The sequence below is a fragment of the Nuphar pumila genome, chromosome 10, assembly GCF_984573655.1.
Source record: "Nuphar pumila chromosome 10, dmNupPumi1.hap1.1, whole genome shotgun sequence".
Taxonomy (NCBI): Eukaryota; Viridiplantae; Streptophyta; class Magnoliopsida; order Nymphaeales; family Nymphaeaceae; genus Nuphar; species Nuphar pumila.
In genome coordinates, this window is record NC_143258.1 from 108478318 (window position 1) to 108503448 (window position 25131).

Sequence of the window (25131 nt, forward strand, 5' to 3'; positions counted from 1 at the left end):
CTAATATGGGAGTCACTATACTAGGAGCGTCAAAGATGTGATGCGACAACAAAAGCGTTATTTACATTGTCAACAACAACATTTTTCACAAAGAACAAAGCACATCGAGATGGATTGTCACTATGTGCGAGAGGAATACCTTCAAGGGATCATTGATATGTCTTACGTCACATCAGAGTACCAATTGGCAGACTTCTTCACCAAACCTCTCTTTGCTCCTAGATTTCACTTCCTTCTAGGCAAACTTTTGATTATTCTACTGTAAGTTTGAGGGGAAGTGTTAAAATTGTATATGTACAATTATGTACTATATATATATATATGTTTTTTTTATATTTAGTTTTTTGGGGGGATAGTTTTGGACTTAGTGAAACTAAGTTTGACAAAGCCTTCCCAGCCCCCAACGGCTAGATTTCTAGCCGTTGGGCTCTCCCAACGGCTAGAAATTTAGCAGTTGGGAATGGGCTTGCTCTCCTTTTCCTTTTTAGCTTCTTCCCTCCAACTCCCCTTCATAATATGTATATATAGGGGTCTTTCCCTCCTAGTAAAGTATGCTTTTGCACAATCTCTCCATTGAATCACAACAACAATAACAACTACGCCTTCATCCCAAAACAATTGGGGTCGGCGATATGAACCAAAAAAGAAAATCATTCTGGGTCTTCCACATGAATCCTTCTCCTCCAATCATTTCTATCCAATGCCATGTCCTCGGTGAGGTTCAAAGCATTCATATCCTTTCCTATCATCTCCATCCAAGTCTTCTTAGGCCTACCTCGACCTCTTTTAACTAATATATTTTCCCATTTCTCCATCCTTCTAACTGGAGCATCATTAGGCCTTCACCGAATCTCTCCATTGAATAAAATATATATTTTTTATATTGTCATTTATATATCCCCTTTACGGGGTTTGTGAGTGTGTTCTTTTAGAACACTTTGTGGTTTCCCTTTGTGGGTGTTGAAAGTATGTTCCTTAGAGAACACTTTTGTTATATACTCAAGTTGAAGATTAGTGGACTTTTGGTTTGTAATTGAAATCTCCTTAAATCTTTACACAATTGACATCTTGTTGTGAATATGATTGCACTATATTCGGTCTAAGTTTTCCATCTACCATTATTTGATTTGATTTGAAACTTTGTTTTTTCAAATTGATTCTTATATTTGAACTCACGCATTTGGAAAATGATTTCCGTGAGTATTTATTTTCTTCTTATGGCATTTGTTGTGTCCATCACAAAATTTTATATGATGCATCATTTTTCTTGGCCTTGTTATTGTTGAACCAAAGTTTTTTGGTGGGGGTGAGTTGTGTGCACCTTGGTTATGTCAGTTTAGAGTGTCAACTTATAGTTTGGCTCTAACCGACGATTGTTTGATCTCTAGTTTTATGAGTGTGTTGTATCAATCATTTATTTTATAATTATGTTTATCTATAATGGCTATCTATTTTGTAAACCATGATGTTTTGAAAGATTATACAAATTGATGGCATTAGTTTGTTTTCATTACAAGCACTCTTAACTTTTGTGTTTCCTCCTATTATGTATTTTATTTAAGTGTCATTTTATGCAGACAATAAATGTTTATTCACACTTTTGTGTGTGTTTTGCCCATTAGTGGCATTATGATTAAACTCCTGATCTAGTCGTTGATACACTTGATTTTTTAGTGTCATTACATATAGACAAGAGATGTTTATTCACACCTTCGTATATGATTTTAGCCCATTGTTGGCATTATGATTATGCACTTTTTCTAGTCGTCGATACACTTGTGTTAAGTGTCATTATATGTAGACAAAAGATGTTTTCAATATGGTGAATTATGTGCATTCATTGGTTATGTTCTTGTTCTAGTCATTGATACAGTTAAATTTTGAGATTTGGAGGTCTAGTGAGGTGAATGCTTGTAGTGATCGAACTATTGTTAAATTTGCAAGTATCATTCCCTTTGTTATGTGGGATTTTTTAGAATCTCTCTATGAAAATTCAAAATGTTTTCTACTTGTGTTTCCTTATAGGGAAAAATGTTTATTGATAAAAATTTCACGGATTTTATTGATAAAAATTTCATGGATTTTGCATACTTGTGATGCTTAATAAAAATCTTATTCTTTATATTGTGTCTCCTTATGTGTGCTCCTTTGTGGGTGTTAAGAGTGTGTTCCTTATGAAAACATCGTGTGTTGTCCACTTGATATTGGCGGGCACTTTTGTTCGTAATTGAAGGCTATTTGATTCTTTACATTAAAATCATGCATTTTATTGATAAAAACAACTATTTTTATTATCATGTTACATGCATTAAATATGTTTAAATTGCATGTTGGATATATATTTGTGTTTCATATTGATTATCTTGTTCACATTGTTGCATGCATAAATTTAGTTAACTCTTCTTTTCTTGAGGGTTCTTTTTTTGTGTTATACTTTATATGCATGTTGTTTTTAGCATAAATTGATTTGTTTTAATTGAAGAGTTTTTTTAATTTGGAATATTATTAATACATCATTGTTTATTTCTTCTTGATAATTGATATATTTTTTAGTGATTAAGTTCCATTATGATCAATATTATGTTTTCTTGGAAAATATGTTGATTTTGAGTTTATGATTGCCTAAATTTGATTTCATAAAAAATTCTCTTGTGAGGTATGCTCCTCCTATCTTTCTTAATGGTTATCTAATATTTCTAAAAATCATCACTACTTTGCTTAAAAAAAATTTCTTGAGTGTTATTCTTGTTTAAAATATATATATATATATATATATATATATATATATATGTATATATATATATTTGTTTTAAAACTTCATAACTATTTGGTTAAAATACCTTCCTTTTTGTAGTTGGGACCTTTGTTTTGTTTTCTCTACAGGTTCTTAAAGATGCAATCGATTGAGAAAGGAATATCCTTGATGCATTATGAAGATCGAGATAGCCGATGAAGGTGATTGGGAATGATCACCAACAAAAGACATTTAAAGACTTGTATTTGCAAAACTCTCTAATATGTCATAAAATAGAGATTTCTATTGAAGACACTTGAAGACGTGGATCTTTCCCATTGAATCTTTGTTTTATTTCCATCCGTTGAAGACACCAGAAGGCGTGGATCCTTCTCATTGAATCTTTGTTGTATTTTTAAACATTCGTTATATCTCACCGTAAGTTTGAGGGGGAGTGTTAAGTTGTGCATATATATATATATATATATATATATATATATATATATATATATATATATATATATATATATATATATATATGGATCCAGATCCATACGCATGGTATGTTAAATGAAACACATGTTGAATATAATCTCATTAATGGCATCCTTGTAATATCTCTGATATTACAAGGATCGTTGTATACCTGTTTTATATATAAAGGTTAGGGCTTGGAGGTCGAACAAATGAGTGACGCCCCAGCCGATTGTGCATCTCTCTCTCTCTCTCTCTCTCTCTCTCTCTCTCTCTCTCTCTCTCTCTCTCTGTGCAGGCTGAACCACACATACGAAATCGAAATCTAATATGGTATCAAAGCTTGGGGTTGCGGAATCCTATTAGAAGCGTGTTCAGCGAGATCACAGGGTTTTTTTTATTCTCCTCTCCCAATCTTTCTATGCAACTCATATTTTCCCCTTTTTATTCTCCTCTCTGCCTGCAGCCATCGATCTATATTCAGCCTCTGTACTTGATCGTGCCACTGCCTTTTGTTTTCTGCTGCTCCAGGACACTAAATTGTGTCCAATATATACACAATATCCAGAGACCATATCGTCTCTTATCTGGATCCCCTGCCCAATCTCAAGCCATAAACGACTGATTGCAGCCTGTTTGATTCATTTTTTGGTTGTAATCACCATTTTTTTTTCTGCTAGTTCTCGATTCTTAACGTGATATCAATCCCTTCGTCTGCTACTCATTTTTTTTTATTCTCGTTCATCAACGACTAATTCCAAACCTGCTACTCATTTTTTATTCTCGTTCATCAACGACTGATTCCAATCTCAATGTGTGTCCCCTAGAAAACAATCTCTTTGATTTCCATTCTTTAACGTCTTTGATTCCAGAAAATTTTTTTTTTATTCATTCTTTGATTTCCAGAACTTTTAACGTCTGTCAGTTTCATTCATTTTTTGATTCCAGAAATTCTTTGATTCCAGAAATTTTTCCTTTATTGCTATTTTAGTGTCCCCTGTGCAACACCTACAGGCAGATTGTAACTGTTTACAATCTCGATTCTGAACTGCAAAAAAAAGGGTTATTTCCAGATAACGATAGCACAGGTACTTGTCTTGATGAAGTTCTCCTGATTGATCAAGTGATCTCAAACCTGTTTGTTTCTTTTCATTCGTTTTGTTTGCTTATTCATTGTCCCATTGATATGGATTACTCATCGTCATCCGGTCCCTCTGCAAATTTCTTGAGTCAACTCGTTACAGAAAAACTTACTCATTCTAATTTTTTGACTTGGAAGAGGCAAATCCTTCCTTTTATACGGAGTCAGGATCTCGATGAACATCTGGATGGTTTAGTTCCTATACCATCACGACTTATTTTGCAGGAAACCAAGGATGAGAAGGGTGACACAATTACCATTTCTATTAAGAATCCAAAGTATACAGCTTGGAGGAAGCGGGATCAGTCTTTGGTTGCTTATATTACATCAATACTCTCTCAAGAAGTGTTGGTTACTCTTTCAGATGATTGCACTGCGGCGGATTTGTGGAGTAAGCTGTCTCAGACATATTCTCAGATATCAGAAGCCCGAGTTATGTACTTAAAAAATGAATTTCAAAGTTTGAAGAAAGGCTCCATGACAGTCATAGAATACATAGGCCGCTTGAAGAGTATTACTGATCAATTGGCGGTTATTGGAAGTGCTATTGCAGATAAAGATAAAGTTCAACAGCTTCTCAATGGATTGGGTCCTGATTTTGACATGCTTAGCACGGCTTTATCATGCCTTCCGCAGTTGCCCACTTTTGACGACCTTCAAGCGAAACTTCTCCAGCATGAGATGATTATGAAACAAATGGCAAAAGGAAATGAATTAGCTCGTCCTCATTCAGTTTTGGCCATGGACACTTCTGTAGGTTTTGGACGAGAGAATGAAGGGCATCAAGGAGGCAGAGGCCGCGGACGTTTTGGGCAGGGAGGACGTGGTATCTTGCCTACACCTAATTTTTCAGGGGTTTTTAATACAGGGAATCAGAGGAGAGTGCCCACTTGTTTCTTATGTAACAAAAGAGGACATGTGAAAGCTGATTGTTGGTTTAATCTACAGAATAGAGGAAAAATAAACAAAATTGAGAATAAATCAGCTACTACTGTGGACACAAAAGGGCCATCCACAGATGTGCAACAACTTTTGTTATCAGCATTGTCACAGATGACGATCAAGCAAAATGAACAAGGCGAATGGTATGTTGATTCAGGTGCTGCCACACATATTACGGGTAATGCGGGTAAGTTATCTCACTTATTGCCTTATTTTGAAAAAGATAGTATAGTTACGGGAGATGAAACTTATCACTCCATTAGTCATACTGGCAGTGCACATATCCCTATGTCAAAGTCCTCACTTCACTTGTCCAATGTCCTTTTTGCTTCTAATATTAAAAAGAACATTGTTTCTGTAGCTAAACTTGTTGACGATATGAATTCTTCCGTCGAATTTACTCCATCTTCTGTTTATGTTAAGGATCTACGAACGAAGGAGACGTTCGCTAAGGGGGAGCGACAAGGAAACATGTACGTCTTCAAGGAGATTCCTTCAGTGTCTTCGTCTTCAGTCTCAGTTCTCCAGTTGAAGTCGTCCAAGCATTCTTCAGTGTCTTCACCTTCAGAGTCTTTGTTTTTCCCTTCATTGGAAGTTTTTAATTCATCTCATTGTAATAAGTCAAATATTTGGCATAGTCATTTGGGACATTGTAGTCGGGGTTTCGTTGAAAATCTTGTATCTGATGGTCTCCTTCCAGAGTCTAGTTTATGTTCATTTTTTTATAATAATAATAAATGTTCTTCATGCGAACTCTGCAAAAGTCATGTTCTTCCTTTTCATATTATAAATAAAAGAGCTTCAAAGCCATTTGAGATTATTTGTTCTGATGTTTGGAGACCCGCACCTATTCCTTCTCTTTCTGGCAGTCGTTACTATGTTATCTTTATTGATTCTTATTCTTGTTATACTTAGATATATTTCTTAAAACACAAGCATGAAGTTTTTCAAATATTTCGGGAATTCCATTCGATGGTCAAAACAAAGTTTGCTTGTGATATTGTGCATTTACAATGTGATGGTGGAGGAGAGTATTCATCGAACGAGTTTATTGCCTTTCTTCGGGATAAAGGAATAAGTCGACAGGTTTCTTGCCCTCATACTCCTCAACAAAATGGGGTTGCGGAGAGGAAACACAGGCATATTGTAGAGAGCGCGATGAGCATGTTACATAATAGCAATGTGCCTCTTAGTCTCTGGACAGAAGTTTTTCACACATCTGTTCATATCATAAATCGTCTTCCTATGACACTTTTGGATCGGAAATCTCCCTATTATACTTTATTCGGGCAACATCCCTCTTACGATGAGCTACGTGTTTTTGGTTGTGTATGTTATGTACATGTTGATTCATCTCTGCGAAATAAGTTTCAGGACAAGGCTGTCAAGTGCAGATTTGTTGGGTATGCAGATGAATACAAAGGTTATCGATGCTATGATCCTACTACAAAACGTATTAGGACCTCCATAAATGTTGTTTTTGACGAACGAAATTTTCATGTCAATGACTCTGCAGCGTTGCCATCTCAAGAATTAGAAGTATATGATCCATGGATGAGCGCAGATCCTTTTGCTAATACAGGAGAAACATGTCAGACAAATTGTCCTTCCTTCGGCTTGAGTAGGGAGTTGAATGACTCACAGATGCATGTTGAATTATCTCCAGTTGAGCCACCCCCAGTAGAACGCTTCTCTGGGCAGATATACACTAGACGGGACAAAAATACAGAGCTGAGGAATGTGGAAAGCATCGTCAATGATCCGGCTCAAAGGCTGTCACACATTAAGCATCCTATTCAACGATGGGTGAGTTATGAGACCTTCTCCCTTGATTTCCAGTTGTTTATGTCTCAACTCACAAAACAGAATGAACCCACTTGTTTTAATCAAGCTCTTCAATCCCGTCATTGGACTGAAGCTATGAATGAAGAAATGGAAGCTCTTCATGAATGCCAGACTTGGGAAATAGTCCCTCGGCCAGAAGGAAAGAATGTAGTTGGCTTAAAATGGGTTTATAAAACAAAGTATAAGCCTGAAGGAAGCATTGACAGATATAAGGCACGACTTGTTGCTCGAGGATTTACACAACAATATGGTGAAGACTACGATGAAACTTTTAGTTCGGTAGTCAAAATGGCTACTATTCGTGTCATCATATCCCTAGCAGTCGATCGAGGTTGGAGCCTTAGCCAGATGGATGTTAAAAATGCATTTTTGCATGGAACTTTAAAGGAAGAAGTGTATATGGAGCAACCTCCTGGTTATGCCGAGAAGGATCCTACTGCCTGGGTGTGCAAACTAAGAAAATCTTTGTATGGGTTGAAACAGGCGTCTTGTTCCTGGTTTGAAAGTTTCTCTATGCAAATTCAGAGTTATGGTTTTAGAAGATGCTCTCTGGATCACTCACTCTTTATTTATCAAAAGGCAGACATTGTTATACTTCTTATATATGTTGATGACATTGTGATCACTGGGAGTTAAGATAATCATATGCAAGACGTGAAGCAGTTTTTAATGAAAACTTTCAAGATGAAAGATTTAGGGGAGTTGAGGTACTTTCTTGGTGTGGAAGTTGACAGACAACAAGACACATTGACACTCATGCAACAAAAATACACTCTTGAAAGAGCCGGGATGACGAACTGCAAAATGAACAAGGCGAATGATATGTTGATTCAGGTGCCGCCACACATGTTACGGGTAATGCGGGTAAGTTATCTCACTTATTGCCTTATTTTGAAAAAGGTAGTATAGTTACGGGAGATGGAACTTATCACTCCATTAGTCATACTGGCAGTGCACATATCCCTATGTCAAAGTCCTCACTTCACTTGTTCAATGTCCTTTTTGCTCCTAATATTAAAAAGAACATTGTTTCTGTAGCTAAACTTGTTGACGATATGAATTCTTCCGTCGAATTTACTCCCTCTTCTGTTTATGTTAAGGATCTACGAACGAAGGAGACGTTCGCTAAGGGGGAGAGACAAGGAAACATGTACGTCTTCAAGGAGATTCCTTCAGTGTCTTCGTCTTCAATCCCAGTTCTCCAGTTGAAGTCGTCCAAGCATTCTTCAGTGTCTTCACCTTCAGAGTCTTTGTTACTCCTAGTGTATTACATCAAAGGCTGAGCTCTGAAGATGGTCATCTTTGTGTCAACCCTACAATGTATAGAAGTCTCGTGGGGATGTTACAGTACTTGACCTTTACCAGACCTGATATAGTTTATGATGTCAATCAGGTATCCCAGTTTATGCATGCTCCAACGGAGGGTCATATGGAAGCTGTGAAGCGCATTCTACGTTATTTAAAAGGAACTATAGGAGACGGACTTGTTTATCGCAAGAACGATAATCTGCATAGAGGACATGAACTCATCACTTATACATACGGAGATTGGGCAGGGGATCCAGATGAGAGATGATCTGTCTCTGGATATTGTGTATATATTGGACACAATTTAGTGTCCTGGAGCAGCAGAAAACAAAAGGCAGTGGCACGATCGAGTACAGAGACTGAATACAGATCGATGGCTGCAGGCATGGCAGAAGCCACATGGATTAGACACTTATTGAGTGATCTTGGGGAGACAATTATTCGATCTTTTCTTCTATGTGACAATCAAAGCGCAATAAACATTGCATGTAATCCTATCCAGTATAGCAGAACGAAGCACATTCAGATTGATCAACATTTCATACGGCAGAAAGTCAAGATGAAGGAGATAGAATTACGTCATGTTCGAACAGAAGATCAAGTGGCAGACCTGTTTACCAAGGGGTTAACAGGACGTCAATTTTGGCTATTGAAGAGCAAGTTGTACATGCTCCAAAATCACGTACAACTTGAGGGAGGGTGTTAAAATATAGCTTGCGTATGGATCTAGATCCAGATCCATACGCATGGTATGTTAAATGAAACACATGTTGAATATAATCTCATTAATGGCATCCTTGTAATATCTATGATATTACAAGGATCGTTGTATACCTGTTTTATATATAAAGGTTAGGGCTTGGAGGTCGAGCAAATGAGTGTCGCCCCAGCCGATTGTGCATCCTCTCTCTCTCTCTCTCTCTCTCTCTCTCTCTCTCTCTCTCTCCTGTGCAGGCTGAACCACACATACGAAATCGAAATCTAATATATATATATATAGGTAAATACCCTTTAGGCTTGCAGTTAGCCCAGATGGTATACCTATCGAGGCTTGAAAACGCTTGGGTGAGAAAGGTTTAGAATGATTGAAAAATCTTTTTAACAAGATTTGGCAGACAAATAAGATGCCTAATGAGTGGAGGAAGAGTACTTTGGTGCCTCTATATAAGAATAAGGGTGATATACAAGATTGCACAAACTATCGTGGTATAAAACTCATGAGTCATACTATGAAGCTTTGGGAGAAGGTGATTGAGTATAGGTTGAGGAAGGTTGTCATGATATCGGAGAATCAATTTGCTTTTATGCCTGGAAGATCAACTATAGAAGCTATACATCTTCTTAGACAACTTATTGAGAGATATAGAGAGAGGAACAAAGATTTGCATATGGTTTTTATTGATTTGGAAAAGGCATATGATAGAGTACCTAGGGATGTTCTCTGGTGGACAATGATGAAGAAAGGTGTTTCTCTCAAGTACATTAGTATAATTAAAGATATGTACGAAGTAGTAGTAACCAATGTCCGCACTTGTGGAGGGGTGAAAACCAATTTTTCTATAACGGTTGGCTTACATCAAGGATCTGCATTAAGCCCTTTCCTATTTGCTATAGTGATGGATGAGCTTACGAGATCAATTCAAGAAAATGTGTCGTGGTGTATGTTGTTTGTTGATGATATTTTTTGATTGATGAGTCTAGAGCTGAGGTTAATGCTAAGTTAGAATTATGGAGACATATATTGGAAGCAAGAGGTTTTAAGTTGAGTAAGAGTAAGACAGAATATATGGAATGTCGGTTTAGTAAGCAACGAAGTAGTGATGGGAGTGTAGTGAAGCTTGGTGAGCAAGAAATACCGGTGGATGATTGTTTCAAATATTTGGGATCTATCATTCAAAAGTATGGAGAAATTGATGGAGATGTAAATCATAGGATAAAGGTTGGGTGGATGAAATGGAAAAGTGCAACTGGAGTGTTGTGCGATCGTAGAATGCCATTGCGATTGAAGGGAAAGTTTTATAGGACAACTATCAGGCCAGCTTTACTATATGGTACGGAATGTTGGGCTGCAAAGAGACATCATATTCAAAAAATGAGTGTAGCTGAGATGCGTATGCTTAGATGAATGTGTGGAAATACAATAAAAGATAAGATTCAGAACGAGGAGATACGTAAGAAGGTAGGCGTTGCACTCATTGAAAATAAGATGAGAGAGAATCGTTTACGGTGGTTTGGACATATTCGGCGGAGGCCTAATGATGCTCCAGTTAGAAGGATGGAGAAATGGGAAAATATATTAGTTAAAAGAGGTCGGGGTAGGCCTAGGAAGACTTGGATGGAGATGATAGGAAAGGATATGAATGCTTTGAACCTCACCGAGGAGGTGGCATTGGATAGAAATGATTGAAGGAGAAGGATTCATGTGGAAGACCCAGAATGATTTTCTTTGTTGGTTCATATCACCGACCCCAATTGTTTTGGGATAAAGGCGTAGTAGTTGTTGTTGTTGTTTGTACCCTCTAGGGGTATCTTCATCATTTTACTCGTATAAGGGTACTGTTCATTAGGAACAGTTTTTCACTTTTTTATTTGAAGTCTTTTTTGTAAATAGCATGGGCTCTATGGTCCCATGCTCTCCCTTTGTGTATAAATAGGGGTTGAACCCCTCTCTTGTAACCAATGTTTTTCTTAAGCATTTATGCTCAATAAAGATGAATATTTTTATATTTTGTATTTTTCTATTTAGTTTCTTAACTTGATGGCTATTATTTTGTCCTATAGTGGACTTGCGCACATTGTGATTGTGATCTTGTAAGCCCTTAGTGGCATTGGTTTGTGCTTATGCACTTTTGTGATCGTGACCTTGTAAAGCCCTTGTTTTTGTATTTTCTGCTATTTCATTACATGGACACCACGAACAAGGCACAGTTTTGTTCAACTGAAAACATGTACTGCTAATCATGATATGGAATCAACATCACTTTATGTTCCTTTATCCTTGATAAATGGATAATTCTTGTAACTGCTCAACAAAACTTTTGCACCAATACCAATTCTTTTTGTTATTTTTGCTTCAAGTGAACACTAACTTATATGAGTGAAAAAGTGATGTATGCTGCCAATCTGTCAATTCTAAAATATCTGTATGAAACTACTTTCTCACTGGAAAAGAAAAGAGAACTGCTCGCTTTAGTTTGAGAAAGCAAGAGTTTGTGATTGTAAAATATGCCCTTATTACAAACCTTAGGAGATAACAATAGTGTGACAAAGTTTAACACACCTACATACATACATTATTTTAAGAGGAACATGCCTCTATGCGTTGAGGCATGTCCCTTAAAGCATTTTAAGGATAAATCATTTTCATTTGGATGCAAAATCATTCTTATCTATGCGGGCAGTTGGAGAATTTTTAGCATCAGTATTGACTGCCTCTAAACATTCTAACTCCAATTTCCTCACCTGTATGAAAATTTGGTTACCTATTCAACTCCATTTATACTTTAAAATTTTAAGAAACTTCTATACTTTTTCTTGCTTTTTACATCAAGTGCTGCTACTAGTATTCTTTGAAGTTTGTGCCTTGGTAGATTCCTTAGCTTTGTGTCTTGGCATGCTTTGAGGCTTGTGGGTGACTTCAAAATACTCCTGTCTTGCCTCGCCTTTTGCCTTTTAAAGCCTTGCATATATGCAAAACCCGGAAGTGACAGTCATGATCATGAGGCCTTCTCTAATATATACAGGTCAACTTTACAAGCCCTATTTATCTATTACATGCATATAACCCAAACTGATGATCATCACTGTTTCTTCTCTCATGTACACAGGTCAACTTTATGACTCCTATTTTCAGATTCATTTCTATCGCAGTTAGAACTTGAACTGCGGGCCAGTATTTCATGTCCTCATTGTCTACAACAACAATAAGATACAAGAAATCAATGTACTTAAAAATCTAGCACCCAATGTTGATCAGGGGGGTAAAAGTCTCATCAACATTTATATGAAGACCAAAATCCAATCTAATATAGAGAAAGAAATGCTCATTGGTGAGTCTGAGATTCCGCAAGACAATGATAAGATCAGAATCAATGAACCACTGTAATTAGATTTTTAAATTCATAAACAACGCAAATGAATAGGATCACAAGTATAAATAATTGCACACGGAAATATATCACAAGTATAAATAATTGCATACGGAAATAATGTGCATGCATACCCATTAGAATCAACCAAATTTCTTGAGATCTTCATCTTTCTGGTCGATCCGCTGTACAGATCTTCCAAACTGCACGGCAATTTGTTCTCAATTGGAGGAGCCTTCCGAGGCCCCGCGGGCTCGCCGCCATATGCAGACCGAAACATGTTCTCCGTCGTACCTCTGAACATGCCCGAATCCGAGTAACGAGTCGATCGACTCGCCCCCGCCGCAGAAGAACCAAATCTACTGCCCGTCCCACTAAAAGGGTTCGTCCCAAAGAACTCCGCGAAGATATCGTCGGCATCCCTCTGAGAGAAACTGAAGCCACCACCCCCACCGGGATTTTGTTGAGGAGGAATCTGACCATTCAGCCCCTCTTCTCCATACTGGTCATAGATTTGCCTCTTTTGGGGATCGCTCAAAACCTTCCAAACACCAAAATCTCATCAGAACACGCCACAAAACCGACGAAATTCAACATTGTCGCGATCGAAACCGACAGAAAAATCAGAAAACGGAAATGAGGAGGAAAGAAACGAGGGAATTACATCGTACGCCTCCGAGATTTGCTTGAATTTGGCTTCTGCTTCCTTCTTGTTGTCGGGATTCTTGTCTGGATGCCATTTCATGGCAAGCCTTCGGTAGGATTTCTTGAGATCCTCGTCCGTGGCGTTCCTATTGACCTTGAGGATGAGGTAGTATTCCACACCCATTTATCTTTCTCTCCTTCACCCACCTTCGCTTCGGTTTTTCTCCGACCCCACGTTTACTACGGTCTATATTGCGACCAAAGAATCTCTTTGGGTGTCTCTGTTGCGGGCTGAAAAAAGGGAAGCAAAGGATAATTACAAATGGAGGTATCTTACTATCTATTTATTTATTGTGATTTATTGATTTCAAAAAGGGGTAAGGATGGTAGTGGCGACCCTCGAACTTCATGTGCAGAAAAGTAAACATGGTTACATTCGAGAAGTCGCCCCTTACTGATGCAACACATGTATTACTAATATATATATATATATATATATATATATATATATATATATATATATATATATATATATATATTGATGTTTTTATTGTCAAGTTAAAAGTCAGAGTTAGTAGGTATCGTATGCTTGATCTGAACTGTCAGAAGTGTTTATCATTGCTTATTTATTTATTAAGAAGCATGCTTTATTTTGAATTGATTTGATGTATCATCGTCAAAATATATGCATATGTATAATAATGAAGAAAAATATTAAATAGTCTTGCCATATTATTAAATTCTGACTGCATAAATGTTTTTTTTTTGCTTTATTTTATAGGGATCAACTCTTGAAACTTTTTATACAAACACAGGGGTAAGATTTGAATAAACAATTGCTCAAAATCTTTTGTAAATTTTTGAAACTGCAATTATCATATTTTATTGAATATGAGGTCAAAAATGCAGAAAATCACATGAAAACCAAAAAAACAATTATCACACACGCACACACACACACACATATATATATATATATATATATATATATAAGTCTGTCCTTAAGAACCAGTCATGTACACATTTACAAACAAATCAAGCATGATGAAATAAAATACACATACACTAATCAAACATGTTGAGTAAAGCTTAACCTAGTAATAAGATGGTAAATGGTTCAAAGTTATGTTGAATGTAGCCAATTATCCAATTAAGCAGATGTTGACTAAATGAATTCGAATTTGAATTCATATCTACCTAGACAATGAAATGCCCATAACAAATCCAGTTTATTACATGTTAGCATATTCTAAACACACTCTTTTGCATAGGTTCTCTATTTAGGCAGCTTTCGCGGTTACTCATGTTAGAAGACGTGTTGGAGGACACACAGGACACATGAGTCTTGCTCTGGCTCATGATGAACTTGGTCTCTCTCATGGACTCACATCATGAAGGACTCTCACAAGAAGGAAGCCCACATGCATAAGAACTCTCATACTTTGGAGTCCCTTGTGATAGAGACCTGTATGAATCAGTACTCCAAGAGTCCAAACACGAAAACCGTTTGAACCTCTTGAGAACCCTAAACTCTCAAAATCTTGCAACCCAAGGGTCTTCTAAGTAAATATAATAATAATAACTCTCTGGTAACCCGAAGTGAGAGCTTTTCTTGTGGACGTACGTATGCTTTTGCCAAACCATGTAAATCGATCGTCATCTTTGTGTGTGTGTCATTTTATGGTATCAGAGCCACCCGACCATTACTGTTACTGCACATGATGGATTCTGGCTCATCTTCATTGTCCTCTTCATCTGTATCCTGCTTCTCCATCAATGCCTAGTAATGTTCATCATTAACTGACCTCTGAAAATTCTCTCTCTAGGAGTGACAATTTATACTTATTTTGCATACCTACAATCTTATGGGGTATGTTGATGGCAGTAAACCTGATCCCTTAAAATTTGTTGGAGATTTTATAAAACTAAATACAGCTTATAGTGAATATGTGAAATATAACTAACTTATCCTAAGCTGGATCATATCATCTTTAATTGAGCTCATTCACACTCAGATAGTTGGGCTTCACTGTGCCCATGTCATATAGATTGCTACAAAGAGATCGTATGCTGCCCAAACTAGATCTTGCATAATGCAACTTAAGTCTTAGTTGCAGGATCTTAAAAAATAAAATAAAACAGTAGATGAATATTTTCAACAGGCAAGGGCTATTTCCCATCAATTGGATATGGCATCTAAACCTATAGACGAAGAAGATATGATTCTTCAAATTCTAAGGGGTCTGCCAAATAAGTATATGGCATTCAATACCTCCATAGAAACCAGAAAAGAAAACCCATCATGTTGGACGAGTTGCATAGTTTGTTACTAGTTCATGAAGCTCTTATCAAAGATATTGATGAGAGCATCCATGCCACCAATTTTTTCTTTCGACAACTAGGGAGAGGCAAGGATGGTTGTGAGAATAACTAAGATAGAGGTAGGTTAGGTGGTAGATTCAATAATCAGGGTGAAAGACCCAAGGTCGTGTGCGAGCATTGCAAGAAACCTGGACACACAGCTCGTTAGTGCTATCAGATCTCAAATATAGCATAAGGAAAGCCATCCTTAGCTGCTTCTACAGTATTATGTGTCGTGTCCCATTCTGATGTGTCTATATACAGTGAGAAAGGATGGTACCCAGACACAAGAGCCACTCATCACGTTACCGATGATATGAACAACTTGTCCATCCACAACAAATACCAGGGACTGAATTCAGTAAAGACTGATGAAGGTTCAGGTTTAAAAAATAATCATATTGGTTCCTCTGAACTTTGTGGTTTGGTTTTAAAAGATATCCTACAATGGGCCAAATTTTGTGGTTTGGTCTTGCCCCTGTGACTAAAAATAATGGTTTTAGATATTATGCTACATTCATAAATGAATATTCTAAGTTTAATTGGTTTTATCACATTAAACATAAATCTGATGTGATTGGTGTGTTTAAAAATTTTAAGATGCTTATTGAAAAATTTATGGGTAGAAAAATAAAACATCTCCATATAGATTGGGGAGGAGAGTATCAAGCTCTCTCAAAAGTTTTGGTTGAGAGTGGCATAGGACACAAAATTTTTTGTTGTCACACTCATGAACAGAATAGGACAACTAAGCAAAAGCATCAGCACATTGTTGATATGAGTCTTTCTATAATGGCCCAAGCGAGGGTTCCTCAACAATATTAAACTTTTGCTTTTAGTATAGTTGTTTATCTAATTAATCGAATTTCTTCTAAAATTATTAATGATATTTCTCCCAGGAAGAAATTGTTCAATAGTGATCATGATTATAAAATTTTAGAGTGTTTGGATGTATATGTTATCCTCGTTTACAGCCATATAGGAAACATAAACTAGATTTCAAATATGAAAATTGTGTGTTCATGGGATATGTCCCTCAACATCATGGATATTATTATCTTGGTTTAATTGGGAAGATGCATACCTCATGGCATGTAGTCTTTGATAAATCTTGTTTTTCGTTCCAAAGTCAATATCATAACGCTCCAAAACCATCCCAGGTAGAACAACCCATTGTTATTTTGTCTCTTGGTCTAGTTGTAATCATCTCATTAGAACCCAATAAAAACCAAAATATATCATGGCATAATGAATCTAGCCCATCGACCTCTAGGATCATGTCAAATCAATCTCCTCTCAGTCCTGCCCTTGAACCTATACCTGTTGTGACTGCTCCTATAAAAAATCATCACATGATCACTAGGTTCCAAGATGAAACTTTGAAACCCAAAGCCTTTCAGACCACAAAATACCTTGTCCCTACAGCTTTGCTTACTACTGTGCTACAAGACTAGCGGTACAAACTGGCCTTGTTTACCCTGACCAAACCCTATAGGGTCAGAGTATGGTGATAAATAAGAAGACCTGATTAAGACTCGGGTTCAGACCTAAAGGTCCGATTAATACATAGACTCGAGTATAGTTTATGAAATTTTATACTAGACATGAATTCGACCCGAGTTTCGATTAAAACCCATAAATTTTCAATGTAAAATTGATAAAAATATGGTTTTATTGGGTATGGTCCGGGTTTTGTCTTTGCACTTAAGATTTGGCACCACTATTTGTATTGAGAGTAGTTTGAGGTTCTTTCTGATTACAAGAACCTCAGATATATCTTCACGCAGAAGGATCTGAACTTAAAGGCAACATAGGTGGCTAGAATTCCTTAAAGATTATGAGTTCTTCATCTCTTACCATCCGGGTAAAGTGTATGTTGTGGTAGATGCACTTAGTAGGAAGACTTCGATTTTAGTCGCCAGTTTGATTGGAGAAAATTTGGATTTACTTGAAGAATTGATCAAGTGACAACCATTTGCAGACGAAGCTAGGCGTATGTATTATGCAGATATGAGAGCATGACCTAAGATCATAGATCATATTGAGGCATTATAGTTGGATGATCTAGATTTCAAGAAGATGTGTGAGAGTGCATAGAAGCCTAATACGTAGTTCCACCGCGAGGAAGATAGGACCATCATGTTCAGGGAAAGATGGTGGGTTCTGAAGGCTCTCCGAGAAGAGTTGATGAGTGAAGCCCATAGATTGAAGTATTTCGTTCATCTTGGAAGTACCAAGATATTCAAAGGCTTGCAAATGACTTTTTGGTGGAACATGATGAAATTAGGTATAGCAAAATATGTGTCTCGATATCTTACTTGTCAGCAAGTTAAGATTGAGCAACAAAGGCCTGGTGGGCTGCTACAGCCATTGGACATCCCAGAATGAAAGTGTAATGACATCTCTATGGACGTTATAGTGGGACTACCGAGGAGCCATTGTTAGCATGATGCCATATGGGTTGTAGTGGACCGACTGACGAAGAGCGCACACTTTCTGCCTATTAAGGTGAGTCAGACTTTGGAGAGCTTGTCAAACTTGTATATTGATGAGAGAATAAGGTTACATGGTGTACCACTTTTGATCATGTCAGATCGAGAACCTCAATTTACACCATATTTCTAGCACCAATTGTAGAAGGCTTTGGGCACCAGATTGAAGTTTGACATTGTAAAACTTGCATAAAAAAATTGTGTGGAACACGTGCCGAGATCGGTCCGTTGTGTTAGATCCGGACTCATACCCGGGCCTGACCCGGGCTCTCGAACCTTCAAGAGCCTACGTCTTTAAAAGACGTAAGCTGGGAGCGGCAAGGGGCAAAACCCCTCGCCACTCTCTCTCTCTCCTCTGCTCTGGCATCCCGTCCCCCTCTCCCTCTCTGAGTTTTTCCGACAGGCCACTGGCGACCACCGTTGTCGGCGACCTCGCCTAACACCCCGCCTCCTCCCGCTGCCCTCTTTCGCTACTGCACTTCCCGGCGACCACCATCGTCAGCGACTGCAGCCTCCGGAGATAGTGTTGTCGGCATTCTCACCCTCACTGCCTCCCATCTTCATCGCCTTCCTTGCAGACACCAGCAACGCCCCCCTATGCCTCTCTCCCGCTCTCTCTGACGTTCTCCTCTGTCTCCTGATTCCCTTCCTTCTTTCCTCTCTTCTTCCACCGATGACCATCGTGACTGACATTAGCAGCCGTCGGCATCTGCCTCCTCACCGGCAACCCTTGTCGGAGTCGCACACTGGTAACTCCCTCTCACCTCTCTCGCTGTTTTTATTGGGGGAGACACCGACAAAAGGTCACTGACCTCTTGATTCCCTTTTTCCATTTGCCGGCAGTGGACCAGAGCCACCATCGTGGGTGGCTTTGGGTCTGCCAGGAGGGAGGTGCCGAGCACCTCTCCCCATTGTCTTCATCTTCTTCTTCTCCTTCTTTTTCTTTTTGTCGATCGACAGGGGCTCAAACCTCTGCCTATCATTCTTTTTTTGGCAAGCCATCGCCTATTGGCAGGGGAAAAAGACTCTGCCAATTTTTTTGGCAAGGGCTTTAGGCCCCTGCCTCGTTCCTTTCGGCTGTCAGGGGCTTTGCCCCTGTCGCTTGGGTGCCCCAGCAGGTGGGGGTGATGATGCATGAAATGCACATCATTTTTATTCAATAATTCATGCATTTGTACATATTTCAAGGATAACAACCCATATTTATGTTGAATTAGGTGCAAGGAAGCCACAATTCAAATTTTATTTGAATCTGAGTTAAAATGAGGAAGATAGAACATTTTTAAGTTTCTGGAGCGATTTTCAAGGCTAAACGAATCCAGATCTGACCTGAGTATACTTTTGGATCATGGACCAATTCTTAAACTATACTAATTTAATCCACACGTGATCCAAGGTCCAAAAGATAAAAAATTACAGAAAACCCCCTTAGGAAGTGGCACCTAGCAAATAATTTTATTTTAAACCTATTTTTGAAATTTCAAAACTTTGTAGTAGGTTTAAATACTTTTGAAAAAACCTAGCAAAGGGTCTTTTAGCTATAAAGATTGCGTCCCTCCCTTCCTCTCTCTCTCCATTGTCTTCTCTCTTTCTGAATCCTTTCCTTCTCCCTCATTTCTCACTCTATCCACCATTTTGTAGCCATTTTTCTTCCCCAAACACCCACCTTGTTTTTCTTCCTCCTCTTTACTTTGTTTTCATTCTTCATTAATGTGTATTACCTTGATGTTATGTTGTATTTTGGCAGATTAAAGCCATACAAGTAGCACCTTCAACTTGGATTCGGTTTGCCATCTACCATCATCGAGGCTTGGCTGTGAACCCTCTCAACCACGCCTCATTCTTTGCTTTAACCATGTGTCTTCCTCTCTGTACCTTAGGTTCTACTTCAAAGCAGCAACCATTAGAGGTGCAGCAGCAATACCAAGGTTGTGTGAGGTGTTGTTTTGCACCAAAGACCGCTCTTTCTCCCCCCACATTGTCGGACGAGCCTTTTTGTTGAGTCTTCCTATCCCTTTCTTTTAGTTAGCATTGAGTCAGGTCGGGTCTTGGTCCAGTCGTGAGTCAGTCTTTATTTTATTTTTGTCAGTCCAAATCCAATATTTTTTATGGCATAAAATATTTTTTGATCGACTTTTTTGTTGGGGGTACGAGGGAGGGGCTCGACCCCCTCCCTGTCTCCCTGTTGTGGCAGGGGAGGGCGATGCCTTCCCTGCCCTTTCTTTTCGATAGGGGAGGGGCACAACTTCTCCTTGTCTTCCTATTTCAGCAAGGGAGGGCCCTGCATTCTCTTTTCCTTTCCTCTTGGCAGGAAGGCATGAAGGGGCTACAACCCTGCCTCTGCCCTCTTCGTGTTGCCTCTGCGACCTTCCACAGAGTTGGCAGGGGGTCGAGCCCCCTACCCCTCTCTACTGCTCGGACATGCAGGGAGCAAGGCTCTCTGTCTCTGCCTATGTATGTCGTTTGCGGCCAGCAAGGCCCTGACCAAGGGCTTTTGTTGTTTCTACAAGCAGGGAACCCAATGCTCCCTGCCTTTGTTGCTCTTCTGCTAGAAGCTGAGCTCCCTGCCTACCCTCGTATCGGGGTCCGGTACCACTGCAGGTTTTACCAGACCCATCTCTTATTTTGATAATGGCATACTAACATCTTCACACTCGCAGGTTGAACAACGGAGCCGGCTCACCCCTCCCATGGTTTAAGCTCGTACGCAAAACCACAACCCCTCAAGGTAGGAAAAAGTTGCACAAAAGACAATGAACAGACAAAATGCTAAAATAAGAGAAGATAATTAAAAAATGAAAAAAGGATAATTATATATTAATACGAATAAAACATATATGTGTGTCTTTTAACTCAAGGACGCGATTTCGCGATCCTTGTCCTCCTTACTTTTTTGCACTTTTCTTTTCTATTGTCGTCGGGCTTTATGTGCCTAGACTTTTAATTATTGTCTTTACTTTTTATGTATTTTAACTCAAGGACGCAGTTTTGCGATCCTTATCCTTTTTACTTTCTTGCACTCTAATTTTCTGTTGCCGTCGCGCTTTATATGCCAAGGCCTTTACTTTTTTGTACTTTCTCCTATGTTGCTTTGCGCTTTATGCATCGTGGCTTTTTACTGTCTGTCTTTTATTTTGGTACTTTTCTTCTGTTGCTCCACACTTAATGTGACTAGGCTTTTCTTTCCAGCTTTTCTATTTTTTACTTTGTTGATGCTCTTTCGTGCACTATTTTACGTATTTACTTTCTTGATTGTTTAGTCGAGGTATGGTTTCGTACTTCATGTGTTGCCTTATATATTTACATGCTTATACATTTGTTTAGCCAAGGTACGCTTTCGTACCTCATGCACTGCCTTGTGTATTCACTTGCTCGCATGTTTGTTTGGCTGAGGTACTGTTTCATATCTTGTGCATTGCTTTGCGTACTTACTGATTTACATGGTTGTTTAGCTGAGGTATGGTTTCATACCTTGTGCACTACTTACGATCAGGTTTTGCACTCGACTCGCAGTTTTTTCACTTTGGGGATCAATTGCACCTTACCGTCGCACTGTATTGTGCACGAGTTCGCTTTTTGATGTCTTGCACTTAAGTGCAACCTTTGAGCATATTTTTTTTTGTTCATTTGTGTTAAAAGACACGATGCACACTTATGCACTTGGTCCTCCAAAAGGATGACTTTTAGGCACAAGCCTATTTTTAAAATGTATAGTTTTGTAAAACATATTTTAAATTTTTTTTGCGAGATAGCGGTTGAATCTCCCAAATTGATGTATTTGGGAGGAGTGTTTTAGAACTTCAGTTCGTGTATTCGATGCAACTCAGATAACCCTGTTTAGGGGCATGTGCATGGGTTGGGTGAGGGTTCTACTGAAGAACCTGCACCATCGCTAGACTGTTGCTATACTTCTGATGCAAAACCTTGTTATTGGGTTTTTGGCCAAACTAAGATATTTGGCACATTCCTTCCTTCGCGAGATTATTGCTGTTGGATTTCTTTTGAGAGATCTGTGCCCCTCTCTTCGTAGATGTACTTTTTAGCTTGTACGATAGGTTTGGACTACAAGGAGTAGGATGAGAGGTCAATGGTAACCTCGAAATACATTTTGTCACTTTATTGAAATCTTGTAATATTGTTGATCCCTTAATAAGCAAGAGACTCGTGACAGTCTAAGGGATCAGAGCATGACAAGTTTGAACTTGAATGATTACACTGTGTACTTTTGAAAAGCAAATTATGTTGGGGATTCCCTGTGAGAAATCCATACCCCTTGCATTGTAGTTATACTTTTAAACATGTACATTGCATACTACGATGAGTAGGATGAGAGGTCTATGTTTACCTTGAATGTGCAATGACACATGTTTGAGACCACAAAATGGTGATGTTTTCACCCTCACAACAAGTTGACCCATCTTATCGTGGTTGTACTTTTAAACAGATACATTGTGTACTGTTGTGAATAGGATGAAAGGTGTGTGGTTACCTCGAATGCACAATGATGCGTATAAATCACTTAATGGTGATAGTTTCACCTTTACAAGCAAGATGCTCGTTGGGGTTTAATTGACTCGAGCATATAGAATGAGGCGATGGTTAAGAAACCCCCATTATGCTCATTCAATACAGTTCATTAAGAAAGATGATGGATGATACAAAACTCTGATGGACATGCCATTAATGGCTATTTTGGGCAAATAACTCACCTTCCCCAGTCATCAGAGTTAGGCAAAATCTTACAAAAGATAGCTTTCAGGCTACTTCTGCAAAAGTTTGGATGCATCTGCGAGCCAACTATGCCTTTGGAGATTTACTCTCTTGGTCACTGGCCATCTCCTTAGAAGCAGACTCAGACAACCATCCAGGTCATCTAAAACATATAGCATAATAAACCCTTGGACTGGTCTCGATTGTTTCTATGTTTCGTGCCTTGTGCGTACCCGTAAGGCCAACTAATATCGAAACATAAGTTAAACTATTTACATTAATTGAGATGTGCATGTTGTGACATGACTTGCTTATTTGCTCAATAGTTCACTATACTACTCATTGAATTATGTACGCATGTTGTAGCGTTATACTAGTTTTTTGTTAGTAATAACTAGCTGCTCGTACTAGTTAAATGCTTATGATAATAACATTATGCTAGTCACAATATGACACATGTGACTCACTTTACTACTTGGTTGAACTATTCTGGCTTATTGTGTAAATGCTTACAGCTTGTAACCTACAAACTGGATACATTTTATGATTAATGTGATTGCTTACAGCTCGTAACCTACAAACTTGATACATCTTATGATGAATGTAATTGCTTACAACTCGTAATCTACGAACTGGGTACATCTTATGATCAATGTGACTGCTTACATCTTATGATTAATACAACTGTTGTCGTGTGATTGCTTACCGCGTGTAGCTTATAAATAGCCTATTATGCAATTGCTTACACCTTATGATTAATGTATTTGTTTGCCGTGAAATTGAGTATGTCATGTGTGGAAAGAAGAATTTATTTGTAATTGCATGCAGTGTGAGCCCAACTATGAATGCTTGTCTTATTCAGCTGCTTTGTTTGACTGTGTGGTTGAGTTAGTTACTTTTTACCTTGAGGATCAGTTGGATTGCTATAATTGCTTATTATGCTTGTCTTAGCACATTGTTCTTCATTGCTCTTGTGTTTATCTACTTGGTTTAATTGGACCTTGCTTGCGATACTCTACAAAATGTATGGCTAGCTCTGCTAGTTTAGTTCTCCTATTTAGTTTAGTAATTATCTTGCTTATTGCAGTCTTTATTTTTTCTTATCTTTTGCACCTTTACTGTTTTTTCGTGAAATTGACCCATTTTATGGGCATGTGCTCTTTTAGATCTGTACAGCCTGCGATGACATGATGAGGCCAGTATGAGACTTTTTCTTTGATGTTTTGCTCCTAGGGATATTTTGGTAAGTTGCATAAAGGTTTTCTTAAAAATCTCTCATTTGTATAAGTCTTAAAACTATTAAAATTTGCATTGATTTCTTAAATATATAGAGTTTTAAATCTGTTTGAAAGAAAAATTTTGCGTTGTAATGTGCCCAAGGTCCATTGACTTGTTGTTTTAAAAATATCATTTTTCGCTGAATTATCATTTAAAACTTTGATAATCAAATGATTTCATAAGCTTTTTAAATTCTTCTAAAAGTTATAAGTCCTGGATTTTGAGCGTTACAAACATAGCTTTTCATCCGCAGAACGATAGACAGTCTAAGGAGACTATCCAGACTCTCAAGGACATACTAAAAGCGTGAATGATAGATTGGGCAAGAGATTGAGATAAACATTAAAACTTTTAGAATTTTTATACAATAATAGCTATTATGCTAGTATTGATATGACCCTTTATGAAGCTCTGTATGGTAGAACTTTTAGATCTCCTTTGTGTTGGGATGAGGTTGAAGTTAGAGCAGTCGAATCGCTAGAGGTGATCCAACACTATTCAGATCAGTTGTGATTGATTCGCTAGTGATTGAATGCTGCTCAGAGCCGACAGAAGAGTTACGCCGATCAAAGGTGCAAGAAGCTCAATTTTGCAGCGGGAGAGCATGTTTTTGTACGAATATCATCGACAAAGACTATTTTCATGTTCAGAAAGAAAGAAAAGATTAGTCCTCGACACGTGAAACCTTTTGAGAACCTTGAGCGAATTGGAGAGTCGATGTATCGAGTGACACTTTTGCCTTAATTTTCTCAGACTCATAACGTCTTTATGTCTTGATGTTGAAGAAATACGTACCAGACCCTTCGCATGTTATTTAGTATGAATTAGTCGAAGTACAAACAGACTTAACGATAAAAGAAAGATCGATAGAGATTGTGGATCTTCAAGAGCGGGTGCTTCAAAGCAAAACAATTTCCTTGGTGAAAGTGTAGCGACAACATCACTGACCTGGGATCCTGAGAACGATATACATGAGTATTACCCATATTTATTGAGTACGTTATAATTTCGTAGACAAAATTCTTTTGAGATAGAGATGTAATATATCATAAAATCATATATTTTTATTATTTAATAAATATTATTTTTACTTAAATAATTGTATTTCTTTCT

The 25131-nt window shown here is 38.0% G+C and overlaps 1 protein-coding gene across 1 annotated transcript in view; it reads right to left on the minus strand.

Moving 5' to 3' along the window:
* LOC149827842 (uncharacterized) overlaps positions 1–13476 on the minus strand; it is a 42992-nt gene extending 29516 nt beyond the window's left edge. The window contains exons 1-2 of the mRNA XM_090019683.1: positions 13197–13476; positions 12667–13073 (exon numbers count right to left, since the gene is read on the minus strand). Of these exons, the coding sequence (XP_089875809.1) occupies positions 12667–13073; positions 13197–13361 (572 nt within the window). The 5' untranslated portion in view covers positions 13362–13476. The remainder of the gene's footprint in view (positions 1–12666; positions 13074–13196) is intronic.
* Between the last annotated feature and the right edge of the window lie 11655 nt (positions 13477–25131).